The 12,443-nt window shown below is 48.1% G+C and overlaps 1 protein-coding gene across 1 annotated transcript in view; it reads right to left on the bottom strand.

Annotated features, from left to right (window-relative positions):
* Positions 1-789: 789 nt before the first annotated feature.
* TSKS (testis specific serine kinase substrate) overlaps positions 790-12,443 on the bottom strand; it is a 30,176-nt gene continuing 18,522 nt past the window's right edge. Inside the window, exons 3-9 of the mRNA XM_060281110.1 lie at positions 10,927-11,010; positions 9,608-9,933; positions 9,324-9,509; positions 6,923-7,147; positions 4,783-4,912; positions 2,210-2,334; positions 790-964 (exon numbers count right to left, since the gene is read on the bottom strand). Coding sequence (XP_060137093.1) covers positions 790-964; positions 2,210-2,334; positions 4,783-4,912; positions 6,923-7,147; positions 9,324-9,509; positions 9,608-9,933; positions 10,927-11,010 — 1,251 coding nt within the window. The remainder of the gene's footprint in view (positions 965-2,209; positions 2,335-4,782; positions 4,913-6,922; positions 7,148-9,323; positions 9,510-9,607; positions 9,934-10,926; positions 11,011-12,443) is intronic.

Here is a 12,443-nt window from a genome sequence, read left to right as displayed (position 1 = left end):
GAAATTCAGAGGCTCAAACTGCATATATTGCGAGAAAGATGCAATTGCAGCTTCTGCTCTTTTTCGGAGAGGAAAAGCCACTCCCAGAGGGAGCAGATTAGAGAAGCAGTGAGTGTTAAGTTTCCCCCCCACTCAAGTGGACGCCCTGGCAGTGTTTAAAATGCATGCTCCCTGTGTTGGAAAATGAGGCACAGGGCAAAAGCTGCTGGGGATTTGGAGCAGGGCAGCAGCAAGCAGAGGAAGATTGAAGCATACAGCCTTTACCTGCAACTTCTCTGATCTCGCTCCATGCATCTACACCCCCTCCCAACTTCCCTTGCTATCCATCTATCCCCTTGGCTCCCGCCCCCCACCCTCCCGCATTGAGCTGTGGTCTGCTGGAATAAAAATTTATGCACCCAGCACATAGGGCCAGGTTCAACTAACCCCATCCCAATGGCGCCGTGGGCTTCCGCCACCCTGCTACCCTTGTGTCTCCCCCAAATTCATGCTGGTTGGAGAACCCCCAGAAAGCCGGCAGGAGGAAAAAAGATGGGAGAGCACTCTGCCTAGGAAATGGAAATGCTTATGCTTGGCAGCAAATGATCAAATCATAAAGACGCACTGAATTCCACCTGCAAATTCTACAGCCAGTTCCCTCGGCTGGCTCCCTCCAGGCAGTTTCCTTGGACTCGGCAGCGAAGCAAATAGAGAAGAGGTCCCCCCCCCTCTCTAGTTCTCCCCCTGGAGCCACTCCTTGGCTTCCAAACAGACGAGGTGGGCAGCTTTTAAGTCACAGCCATCTCTCTTTTATTGGGGGTCACGGTTTAATTCAGACGGGCAGGAGTTCCGCTTGGCGAGGCTTATAGAGGAAGTGGTGGAGGTCGTTGAGGACTGGGGCCCTCCCTCCTGGGAGACCAGGGACAGCTGCGAGTGGAGGGAACTCAGCTTGTTCTGGAGGTAATCCAGGGCAGTTGCTTTATCCCTGCAAGAAGGGAGAGGGAGAAGCATGCGAGACGGCTGCTTAGGGTTGTAGACCCACAACCTGCCATTCTGTGTGTGTGTCTGTCCTGTCCCCCCCACCGGATCCCGGCTGATAGGCAGCCTTACTAACCAGTACCCCATCGTGAGCTGTTTGGGTCCTTCCTGCCCCATCATTTGAGTCTGTCATTTAACCGCACCATGCATGAGTTTTGATGATGTGCATTGGTGCAGGGAGCCCAAACTCTCCCGCTTCCCTTAGCTGAAGAGCGAAACAAACCGCAGAGTGGCTGGCTTTTACCATCACATCCGAACCGGCACTTGTGGCTTGTTTTTTATTTCTAAACAAACCACAACCCAAAGTCGAGGTTTGCTTTTCAGTATCCCAGGGGTGGTTTCATTGGCGAGAATGAACCACGAGCGCTGACTCAGGCAGCCACTCTGTGGTTTGGGAAGAGCAGAGTGGGGGAGAGAGCGTCCCGCACATTGAAAGCACTCGACCCCAAGGAATCCTGGGAACTGTAGTTGTGAACAGTGCTGGGAACCGTCGCCCTGTGAGGAGTAAACGACAGCTCCCAGGATTCTGTGTGAGCATCCATGCGCTTTAAATTTTGAGTGGGGAAAGCTAAGCATTATCTTAAACAACCACCACCCAAGTTAAGTTTAGTTGCATGCAGATTTAATTTATCATTAAGTAAAACTCATTTAGTTAGTTGGTTAAAATATCTTCAATCAGCTGATAGCCCTAATTTATGCATTTACCCTTGGATGATGATGATGATAATTTATTGTTTATACACTGCCTATCTATCTGGCTTTCCCCAGGCACTTTGGGCAGCTCCCAACAGAATATTAAAAACACTATAAAACATCGAACGTTAAAAACGTCCTAAAACAGGACTGCTTTCAGATGTCTTCTGAAAATAAGTTAGTTGTTTATTTCCTTGACATCTGGTGGGAGGGCGTTCCACAGGGCAGACGCCACTACTGAGAAGGCCCTCTGCCTGGTTCCCTGTAACCTTGCTTCTCGCAGTGAGGGAACCGCCCTTGGAGCTGGACCTCAGTGTCCAGACTGAACAATGGGGGTGGGAGATGCTCCTTCAGGTATACTGGGCTGAGACACCTTCATCATGGTGGAGGCGGAATTTTGCAAGGGTTTGGCTCCAGGATCAGGGAGTTTCATGGGCCTGTAGAATGTGCAAGGCAGAGCAGGTACCGTCCATGGAGGCTTCCCCCCTTGCTTACTCACTCCGTGGCGATCTTGGCCCGCTCCAGATAGTTCTTGGCTCTCAGGGCATCATCCTGGGCCAGGCGTACATTCGAACTCAGGGCATTTGCTCGTGCGCGAGTGTCCACAGCCGTGTGTTCCAGATCCTGCCTCCCAGTGACCAGAGCAAGTGGAGGTGGGTAAAAGAGAGAGAAAGAGAGAAGAAAGGACTACAGAGCCATCAGCCAACCAGGGTAGGGGCAAGCCAGCAATTTAGGGCTGCCGGCATTCGCGACCAACTACAGCTGTTGATTTGGCAAGCCATACTGGCTTGCTATGCTTTGGCTGTTAGGAGATGGTGGTAGGACAGGGGTTCACTTGGAAACGGCAGAGATATCTCAGTAGGAAGTTTACCGAGACTCTTGTGTCCCTGCACGTTTCTCCGGCGCCCCCTGGTGGCTGTGCATGATCCTAAGGCAACAGGATGCCAGCTGAGGATGAGAAAAGCAGGGGCAGAGGGCCAGAAGATTCTGCAAGGTAGCAGCTGATAGGTCAAAAGGTTGCCGGGCCAAGATAATTTGGTATCAAAGATGCGGCTGCGAGCCACAGCTAGAGGCTGCTGGTCTGGCAAGCTCTGCCACCTGTCTCATTTGGCCACAAATGAGGGGCAGAAATAAGTTTGGTAGTTACTGCAAAAGACATTTTGCATGTCCCGTATTGGTTATTTCAGCAGCCAGGTATGTGCTGTTGAGAATGTGAGCCCAGGCGACGCCTCCTGAGGCAGATACCTGCTTGTGCGGAGCACCGAGCGCATTGCCCAGGTTATTTTAAGGAAGGCTGTGTGGGTCTGCTTCCTTCAAGGGGGCTAAGCAGCATGGGCAAGGGGGAACCATGGCAACCACAGAGGCCTCCTTCTCCGGTGCAGCTGGGGTATGTGCTGCAGCTGAAAAGGAGCCGTGTGAAAAAGCTGTGCCCGAGGGGGAAAACCCCCAAAAGGCACTTGTAAGGGCTAAAACGAAAAGTTGTTCTTTAAAAACAGGTGGCAAACCCACAGGTGGCAGGTGCCCCCAACAGAGATTTTGGTGGCCACCCCGCCCCACCTCTCCACCCCCCCAAAAAACCCTTGCACTCTATTTTTTTTAATTTAAAAAACCACTTCCTTTTTAAATTGCTCCTATGCATCTCCCACTGTGATGTCAGAGTATTTTTTAAAAGGCCCCTCAATTCCTCCCCCCCCCCCGGCTGTAAAAATTGTTTAAAATTTTTTATACCGACTGCTCCCATAGGTACCCAATGACACCCCTTGCTATACAGGTCTACCGTGATGTCCCAGTAGGGCTTCCTCCCAGGTAAGTAAGAATCAGGCTGCAGCCTTGATGCATTTTTTTTATGTTTGCAGCCACCTTGTAAAAGATCTCTGGCTGGAAAGGCGAGCTGCTAAATGCCAGAGCTGCTAAATGCCACTTTCCGGTTGTCAAGGCTGAGCGAGAATTTAGCACCTTCCCAATTCAAGCCCTACAGGCAAGGGGGGGGGGGGCTGACCTGTGACCTCCTGCAATTGCACAAAAAGGTACAACTCCCCATTGGCTTCCTCCAACAAAGCCAGTGGCCGAGGATGAAGGGAGACAGCAGCTCAGCATCACCCAGAAGGCCACAGGCTAGCCAGCCCCTTGCCCTATGGCTGTGCCACCAGGACTTGGCAATTTCACTGGCTTGACACCTATTGCTGGAGGGGAAACAAAAACGCTCTCTCCCTTAGGCTGGCTGGGGATGATGGGAGTTATAGTCCAAAACTACAGAGGGCAAGAGCTACGTTTCACTTTGTTTCAGGCGCACCCATTATTCAACTTCCAGAAGACCACGCTAGATGCAACTGCTGAGGGTATAACGTACACAAGCACACCCTTTTAAAAAGAGATCCCAGTTTTGCTTTCCAGAAAACCTGAAACTTGCACACAGAATGAAGAGCATAGGGCCGGGGAATAAAACATTCCCAAAATACTGCGTTCCCCTCCACCCGACCATTGAATGTAAATTCATCTCGCACACCCCAAACCGTTGGAATTTTTAGGGGTGAGAAGTCGATACTTTCCCCTTTGTTTTAATTCCCACCCCTTTCCCCTGCTAGAATGAATATCCTCCCTTTTTAAAAAGATGTACGGTAAGGTCACTATTATTTCTATGGAAACCAGAAAAAAAAACAAGGAAGAGAGCGATGCAGTGGAGGAGGCAGTCGCCCAGTAAGTGGCTACAGGAAAAGCAGTAGCCCTACAGGCTATGAGAGCAGGCCCAGCCCTGGAGGAGATGGCCCCAGGGTTCAATCACAAGGTCTTGTTAGTTCAGGGCATCCCAGGTAATCAGGATGGAGAAAAGACCTGTTTGCCCAGAGACCTTGGAGGGCTGCTGCCCATCAGAGTTGACAATACTGGGCTCGGTATGTAAGGCAGCTTTCTGGGGAGTGAGCCCACCAAAGGGGGCGTTCTACCTGAGCCCAGATCTCTGGAGGTCCAAGGCCATCTTATCTGGCCCAAGGGCAGAAGAACGCTCCAGCGAGGCTGCACTCTGGAATCTTTTTATTGGGGGTGAGATGGGGGGGCGCAGAGGGATGACGGTACCATTATCTTCTTCTGCAAGCGCTGGCAGCTGGGGCATGGGCCCGGGGGGAGCGCCTTCTGCTTAAGCTCTTCCAGGACGGGCGCCATGGCATGCTCGACCATCTGTCTCAGCGTGTCCGTGTTCACAAAGCTGTAGCTGTGGCCGGGAGGGAAAAGATGAGGCAGGGTTCATGCAAGGACAAGAGGTTGGGAGCTCCTTCCCTTCTCCTATCCTGCGCTCCCTGAAGGATCTCTGCCTGCTTAGGTTAAAAACAAAATTACATGCAATCGTACAATTCCTGTAATAAACTTAATGTTTAAATAATATCCGCAAACTGGAAATTTCTCAGTTCAATAGTATCTAATTGAATGATTCAGGTTCCAGTTCCATTAAAAGAGTCTTTTCATGCAAAATATCAATACAGCGTTTGGTGTAGAAGTCTTTTAGAGTCAGAAAGAAATCACAATAATCCGGTCAGAATATATCGATACTGCGTTTGATGTAAGAGCCTTCTAAAATAAGGTAGCGTCCACAATAATCCAAAGTCAGAAGCCAGGACAGGGCCCTGTTTCAGTGTCTTTAACCTTCATCAGCTGAAAGGATTGAATATTACAATTACTGTACTCTTACATCAAATGCTGTATTGATATTTTGCGTCAAAATTAATGGAACTGGAACCTGAATTATTCAATTAGATACTATTGAACCGAGAAATTTTTAGTTTGCGAATATTATTTAAACATTGTTTATTACAGAAATTGTATCATAGCTGCCAAGTCTCCCATATTCCCCGGAAAACCCCCGTTTTCCCGGCTGTTCCCAGCCGAAAAAAACAGATTTTTTTGTTTCCCCCTGGTTTATTCTGGCGCGGCGGCCATTTTGGAACTGGGCGGAGCATGCTCAGAAGCGACTTTTGATGCTGCTTTGCCCAGTTCCAAAATGGCTGCAGCGCCCATTATGGAACAGGGCAGAGCAGCATCAAAAGTCGCTTCTGAGCATGCTCCGCCCAGTTCCAAAATGGTGGCAGTGCTACTTCCGTTTGCTACTTCCGGTCCAGTCCCTTATTTCTCAGGCCGGAACTTGGCAGGTATGAATTGTATGGTATGGTTGCATGTAATTTTGTTTTCTATGTTCACAATTGGTTTGTTAATAGGGATTATTCTCATTATTGAATGGTATTGTTGGCCTGAGTTCTTGGTCTGATTCTTACTGGTGTGCATGATAACAAGAACTCCAATTTATCTAATAGGTTAAAAAAAAAAAAGAGGCAGCCATGGCCACAGTTCTAGATGGCTTTAAAAGATGGTTAGACAAACTGCAAGGTGGTGGCTATCGACATCTACCAGGAGGCAGACTCATAGAGTTGGAAGGGACCCTGAGGACAGCCCAAAGCCCTACAATGCAGGAATATCCAGATGTCCCATATGGGGGGGGGGGAATCGAACCTGCAACCTTGGCGTTATCAGCACCACGCTCTAGCCCACTGAGCTATCCAGGCTGACTAGATGGGTACAAGCCCACTCAGGGAGGATAAGGCGATCGACTGGTCGTGGCGGCTTTAGACTGACTGCCCTTGGATATCAGTCGCTGGGAACAGCAAATGGTGCTGTTCCGCTGCAGTCCTGCCTGCAGGATTTCCCCAGGCATCTGTTTAGCCACGACATTGTGGCTGCAGGACTGGGCGGTCCACTGGTCTGATCTAGCAAAGCTCTTCCTATCTCTAGCAGCGCAGACCAGGAAAATAACCAGCCGCTCAAGGCACAGTGGTTTGGTCTCCTCTTAGTACTTCCAAACCTACATACCAATACCAGGAAGACTGGAGGTTTGTTGCTTCGTTATTTTTGTGAAGAAACGGAAGCAAGAATCCAAATCTTAACACCTGATTTTGTAGGAAACTGCCAAGTCTGTTCTGAAACTCTGGCGGCAGCCAATTCTAATGTGGGCAACAGCCTGCATGCTTGCATACTATATTGTCCCCTTCTCTTCCATGAATTTCCAGTGTTCTTGTGATCTTGAGAGCGTTTGTGGCCCTGCTGTTGCGCTGCTCCGACGTATAGCATGCGTGTGCAGGGATTTCTAAATGGTGGGAGTCTGCCACCGCTGTATCCTTTGAACGGTCTTGGAGCCCTTCTACCAATGCCCTGTGCCCAGCCTCCTTGCTCCTGGCTCAGCTTATATTCCCCCCATCCTGACCCCTCCACCCTTGTGTGTCTCTGAAGCCAGTACCTGGAACATCTGGCGCAGCTAGCAGGGTGCCTGTCAGGCGTCTCCAGGGGCTTGAGTGCTGAGAGATGCCGCGACACATCCTCCATGAGTGACTTCACTTGCCACAGGCCATCCAGGTCAGCGCGGAGCTGGGTGAGAGAGACAGACGTCCGCTTGGCCCTGGCACAGGAAGAAAGGGGAAAGGGGGGAAAGGCGGCTGCTGTAAACTCAACTACAGTGGTACCTCGGTTTGCAAACTTAATCCGTTCTTAAACCAAAGCGTTCTTAAACCAAGGCATGATTTCCCATAGAAAGTAATGGAAAACGGATCAATCCGTTCCAGGTGATGAAAAACAACCGCTAAAACAGCAATTTGGAAAATTGGAAAAGACCCTGATGTTGGGAAAGATTGAGGGCACTAGGAGAAGGGGATGACAGAGGACAAGATGGTTGGACAGTGTTCTCAAAGCTACGAACATGAGTTTGACCAAATTGCGGGAGGCAGTGCAAGACAGGAGTGCCTGGCGTGCTATGGTCCATGGGGTCACGAAGAGTCGGACACGACTAAACGACTAAACAACAACAAAACAGCAATTTAACATGAATTTTACTACTGTAACTTACAAGACCATTGATCCATAAAATGAAGGCAATAATCAATGTACTGTATTATAAAATAAGACAGTACAGTGGAACCTCGGTTTATGAACACCTCGGTTTATGAATTTTCGGTTTATGAACGCCGCGGACCCATCTGGAACGGATTAATTCATTTTCCATTACTTTCAATGGGAAAGTTCGCTTCAGTTTATGAACAGACTTCCGGAACCAATTACACCCATGCTTCAGTTTATGAACGCTTCAGTTTATGTACTCCGCAGACCCATCTGGAATGGATTAATCCACTTTCCATTAATTTCAATGGGAAAGTTCGCTTCAGTTTATGAACGCTTCAGTTTAAGTACCCCGCGGACCATCTGGAACGGATTAATCCACTTTCCATTACTTTCAATGGGAAATTTCGCTTCAGTTTATGAACGCTTCAGTTTATGAACAGACTTCCGGAACCAATTGTGTTCATAAACCGAGGTACCACTGTATTGTAGATGAAAAAAAATTAAAATTACATTTCCCCCCCCCTCCTTACATGCACTGATGTTAGTCATTGTTTGGATTGGTGTGTGTGTGTGGGGGGCTTTTATCCATTTCTGCAGTCACACAATCAACCAGTAGCTGAACTGGGTTCCACACAGTCACAAAAACAAGTCACAAAAACGAAGCAACAAGCCACAGCCACAAGTCAGTCCCATAAAACGAAGAACAAGTCGCAGTAAAAAAAAATGAAAAAGCCAAACAAAACTTCCCCCCCCAGCAAGAACAAAAGCTCCAAATAGGTTGCCTACCCCTGCCCTAATGGGTGGAGTAATGGTTGCCTTGGTACATCAGGCAACATTCCAGCCGCACAAACATTTAGGCGGCTACATGCTCATTCCCGTCTCCATTTGGGCATTACCAACACCTCAAGGGCACTTCTTAGCTGGCCAAAGGACTTGGGAAAGGCCAAGGAGGAGTGGGGGGTCCAAGGAGAGTGGGAGAGTCGTGCCCAGGGAGAGCCGTGAGGGCCAGAGAGAGAACCTCAGGGGCCACCTTTTGTCCCGTGGGCCAGAGGTCCTTTGAGAAAGGGGGCCCCTGACGGCAATAATAAGGAATGTACCTAGGCAAAAAATAATAGAGGAATGGAGGTATGTACAGGAATACCTGGAAAAAGAAAATATAGAGAACAACTTGGTGACATGCTTAGAATAGAGATATAAGAGGAGAGGAGAAATGATAATACAAAAAAAAAGTTAGAAACAAGAAGATATAGAAGTACGGTAAGGGATAATGAGTATATAAAGTAAAGCGTATTGTAAATAGTAGGAAGTAACCATTTTTTCTCTCTCCTTTTTCTTTTTCTTCTTTTTCTTCTTTTCTCTTTTCTTTTTTCTTTCCCTCCTTTTTTTCTTTCTTTCTTCTCTTTTCCCTTTTTCATCTCTCTTTTTCTTTTTTTCTATGCCAAGGAGACTGGAAACTACTATATGGATGAATCTTTTATATTTTTCTTAGTATGTATCCAGTAGGTATCCTTGGCCTTTATTTGTATCTTAATTTTGGATGAGTGACTGTATGGTATTTATGATATGTTTGAGTTATTTTTTGCATTTATGATTGATATGAGTTACTTTTCAATGTAGCTCTATTTTAAAACTGTTTTCCTTTTTTTGTAACGTGTTTAAAGAGAAATAAAGTTTATTATTAAAAAAAAATTAAAAAAAAGAGAAAGGGGGCCCTGATTTGGCTCGGGAAAGACACGTACGTGGCAGAGACCTCATCCAGCTCCTCTCGCAGCATCCTGAGCGCCTGGCCGTGTTCCAGGTGCGTCCTCTCCCACTGGGGAAGCACCCCCTCCAAGCGCACTCCCAGCTGGGCCAGCAACCGCAGCACCTCCTTTTGGGTCAGCCCATCCCGCTGAGACCTCCCGGTTAGCTCCAGCACGCATTTCCTAAAACGTGGGGGTGGGGGGAAGACAGCCGTGTTGGGAGGCAGGGAGAGCTCTCCCTAGCGAGGCACCACCTTTCCCGCTCCTACTCCATACGATACCTGATCTCTTCCATGCATGCCAAGGTGGCGACTGTGTTTAGCTTTCCGTCGCAGGCCCCCTCGTCCCCTGGCCCTCCTCGTGACTGCCCGCTCTCCAGCGCCCCTCGCAGGCTGTTGATGGACGCCAGGATCGCAGCGGTGGCCCGCTGCAGGTCACCCTCCTCCAGGCTGGGGGATCTCAGGGGCGAGGCTGCTGCACTGCCCACCAGGTCGAGGAGCTGCTTGGAGACCCCGGACGCCATCCGCTGCTCCAGCTCCTGCCACTCTCGCTCCTGCCGGCCAAGATCCTCCGCTTGCACCTGCCGCTGTAAGAAACGCAGCTTCTCCTAGATGGAGGCCGCGTTTGGGGAACAGGGGGGAAATGATGCTTGTTTGTTGCTTGGCTTATTTATTCATTTGTTGGTTTGCAAGTGAATAAAATTCATGTGTAATACAGTTGTCTAACGTCCAGAATTTCCTGGACAAGGCCAGTATTCGGCCCTCCTAAGCAGTCTGGGCTGAAATGGCGGGAATGTCCGGGATTTTTATTTTTTTGCAAAAAAATGCTCAACCACTTTGGGCAAAAAAAAAACCCTCAACAACTTTGGCTAAATAACAAACAAACAAACACTCGATAACTTTTGTGTCCAGATTTTCACTTTTTGAAATATGGCAACCCTAATGTATAATAAACGACTGAACAACAACAAAAATGTATAATAATAATAATAATAATAATAATAATAATAATTCAATTTATATACTGCCCTTTAGCGAAAGATCCCAAGATGGTGTAAAACATTAAAAACACATCACAGAACGCCAGTGATAAAAGCATAAGAAGATAATAATAAAAAGCATATTGACAGACAGCCTAATAAAAAAATAGTTATCCCCCACACACTTTCACAGATCATAGATTATTTATCAGCCATAGGCCTGGGTAAAGAGGAATATTTTTGCCTGGTACCTAAAGACATGAAATGATGGTGCCAGGCAAACCGCTTTGGGGAGAGCATTCCACAGTTTGGGAGCCACCACAGAAAAGGTCCGATCTCTTGTTGCCACCCTCCGAACCTATCTGGGATGGGGGACATAGAAAAGGGCCTCAAGCAACTTCTTCATTAGGGGGGGGGTGCCTTTATGAGCCTCCTTGTATTTTCCCCCCTTACTAAAGAAACTAATTGCATGTTAGCCTCGGGTCTCCCTCTCTGACCTGTGAATGACCTGATCTTCCTGTTGGCCCTGTGTCACACATATAGGCAATTTTTATGAGCATGGCATGCAAAACTGCAGCCTTGTCCTCCATTTATTCTAGGACCTCCTGGCCTCCCCCTCACCTCCAGCAGCACCGAGTTCTTCTTGAGCACGTTGGTCTTCATTTCAGCATCCTCTACTGATTTTGAGACCTTCCGGCAACTCTCCTAGGGGAGAAGATCGCAGAGATTCAAACACTAGCCCACTAACAGGAAAGGAACAGAGTGAGCTAACATGATTCTTCATTCAGTGCAGAGAATAAGGTTCGACTAAATGTTCCTTTGGGGTCGCCTCCAAGCCTGTGACCTTAGAGCTGTAAGATGCAATGCCTGCAGAAAAGGGGACTGCTGAAATGTTCACACCCGTTTCTCTGTTGAAGAAATTGGTCCTTGCCAGTCAGGTCTGCTAAGTATCTGCTTTGTTACATAATTTGGGGGGAAATGTCGCTGCGACAGAAATATAGTACAGAAGCTGGAGACACTTTGGAAAGGTGAGTTGAAAGGGACATGGGTTTCTCTCTCACCTGCTCCTCACCAGCTGGAGATTATGGACTCAGCTACATTAGCAAAGAAACAACGATTTGAATGTGCTATAAATATGCAACACCAGAGGGCACCAGAGAGCAGGAAATTTTTTATGTGCTATTTTCCATAGGGTTTCCCCCCCTTTTGTTATAATGATCTAATTCAGGGGTAGTCAACCTTTTTATACCAGGCTCCCCCAAACTTCGGCCCTCCAGATGTTTTGGACTACAATTCCCATCATCCCTGACCACTGGTCCTGTTAGCTAGGGATCATGGGAGTTGTAGGCCAAAACATCTGGAGGGCTGCAGTTTGGGGATGGCTGTTTTTATACCTACCGCTCACTAATGAATCTTTCTTGGTGGTAAAATTTCCTTACTGCCCATCAGTGCTCGATGGAAGGAGGATTCAGCTTGTGCCGTAGAACCCCCTACCACCCACCTAGAATCCTGAAATGCCCATTAGTGGGTGGTAGGGACCAGGTTGGCAACCCCTGATTTAATTTATTACTTATTTACAGTGGTACCTCGGGTTACAAACACCTCGGGTTACAGACTCCGCTAACCCAGAAAAGTAGTACCTTGGGTTAAAAACTTTGTTCCAGGATGAGAACAGAAATTGCGTGCCTGCGGTGTGGCAGGAGCGGGAGGCCCCATTAGCTAAAGTGGTACCTCAGGTTAAGAACGGTTTCAGGTTAAGAACGGACCTCCAAAAAGAATTAAGTTCGTAACCAGAGGTACCATTGTATAGCGTTTTTTCCCTGTGTGTAGATCCACCCTATGTCATCTTGAGATGTGTCTAAGAAAGAGCCGAAAACTGGCAACTGGGAAAGATACAGAGAGCTTGGCTTGTTCTCTGCGAAGAATCCAGTGCTGTGGCATTGCAAAGCCCCCACCCCCGGAAACCTAATAGGGGGAGCAGGATCTATTGAAGTATTGATGCGATGAGTCCTTCCATCGTATGCTCAGTCTGTATGCATAGGCAAATTTTTGCAGAAAATGTCACCAGCCTCCAGTGGCCTTCATTCCAATGGAACCAAATCAAAGGTGTGTGCTTGGTATCCCTGAAACCTCCCGCC

The sequence above is a fragment of the Zootoca vivipara genome, chromosome 13 (genome assembly GCF_963506605.1).
Source record: "Zootoca vivipara chromosome 13, rZooViv1.1, whole genome shotgun sequence".
Taxonomy (NCBI): Eukaryota; Metazoa; Chordata; class Lepidosauria; order Squamata; family Lacertidae; genus Zootoca; species Zootoca vivipara.
This window is presented reverse-complemented; position numbering and strand designations above follow the sequence as displayed.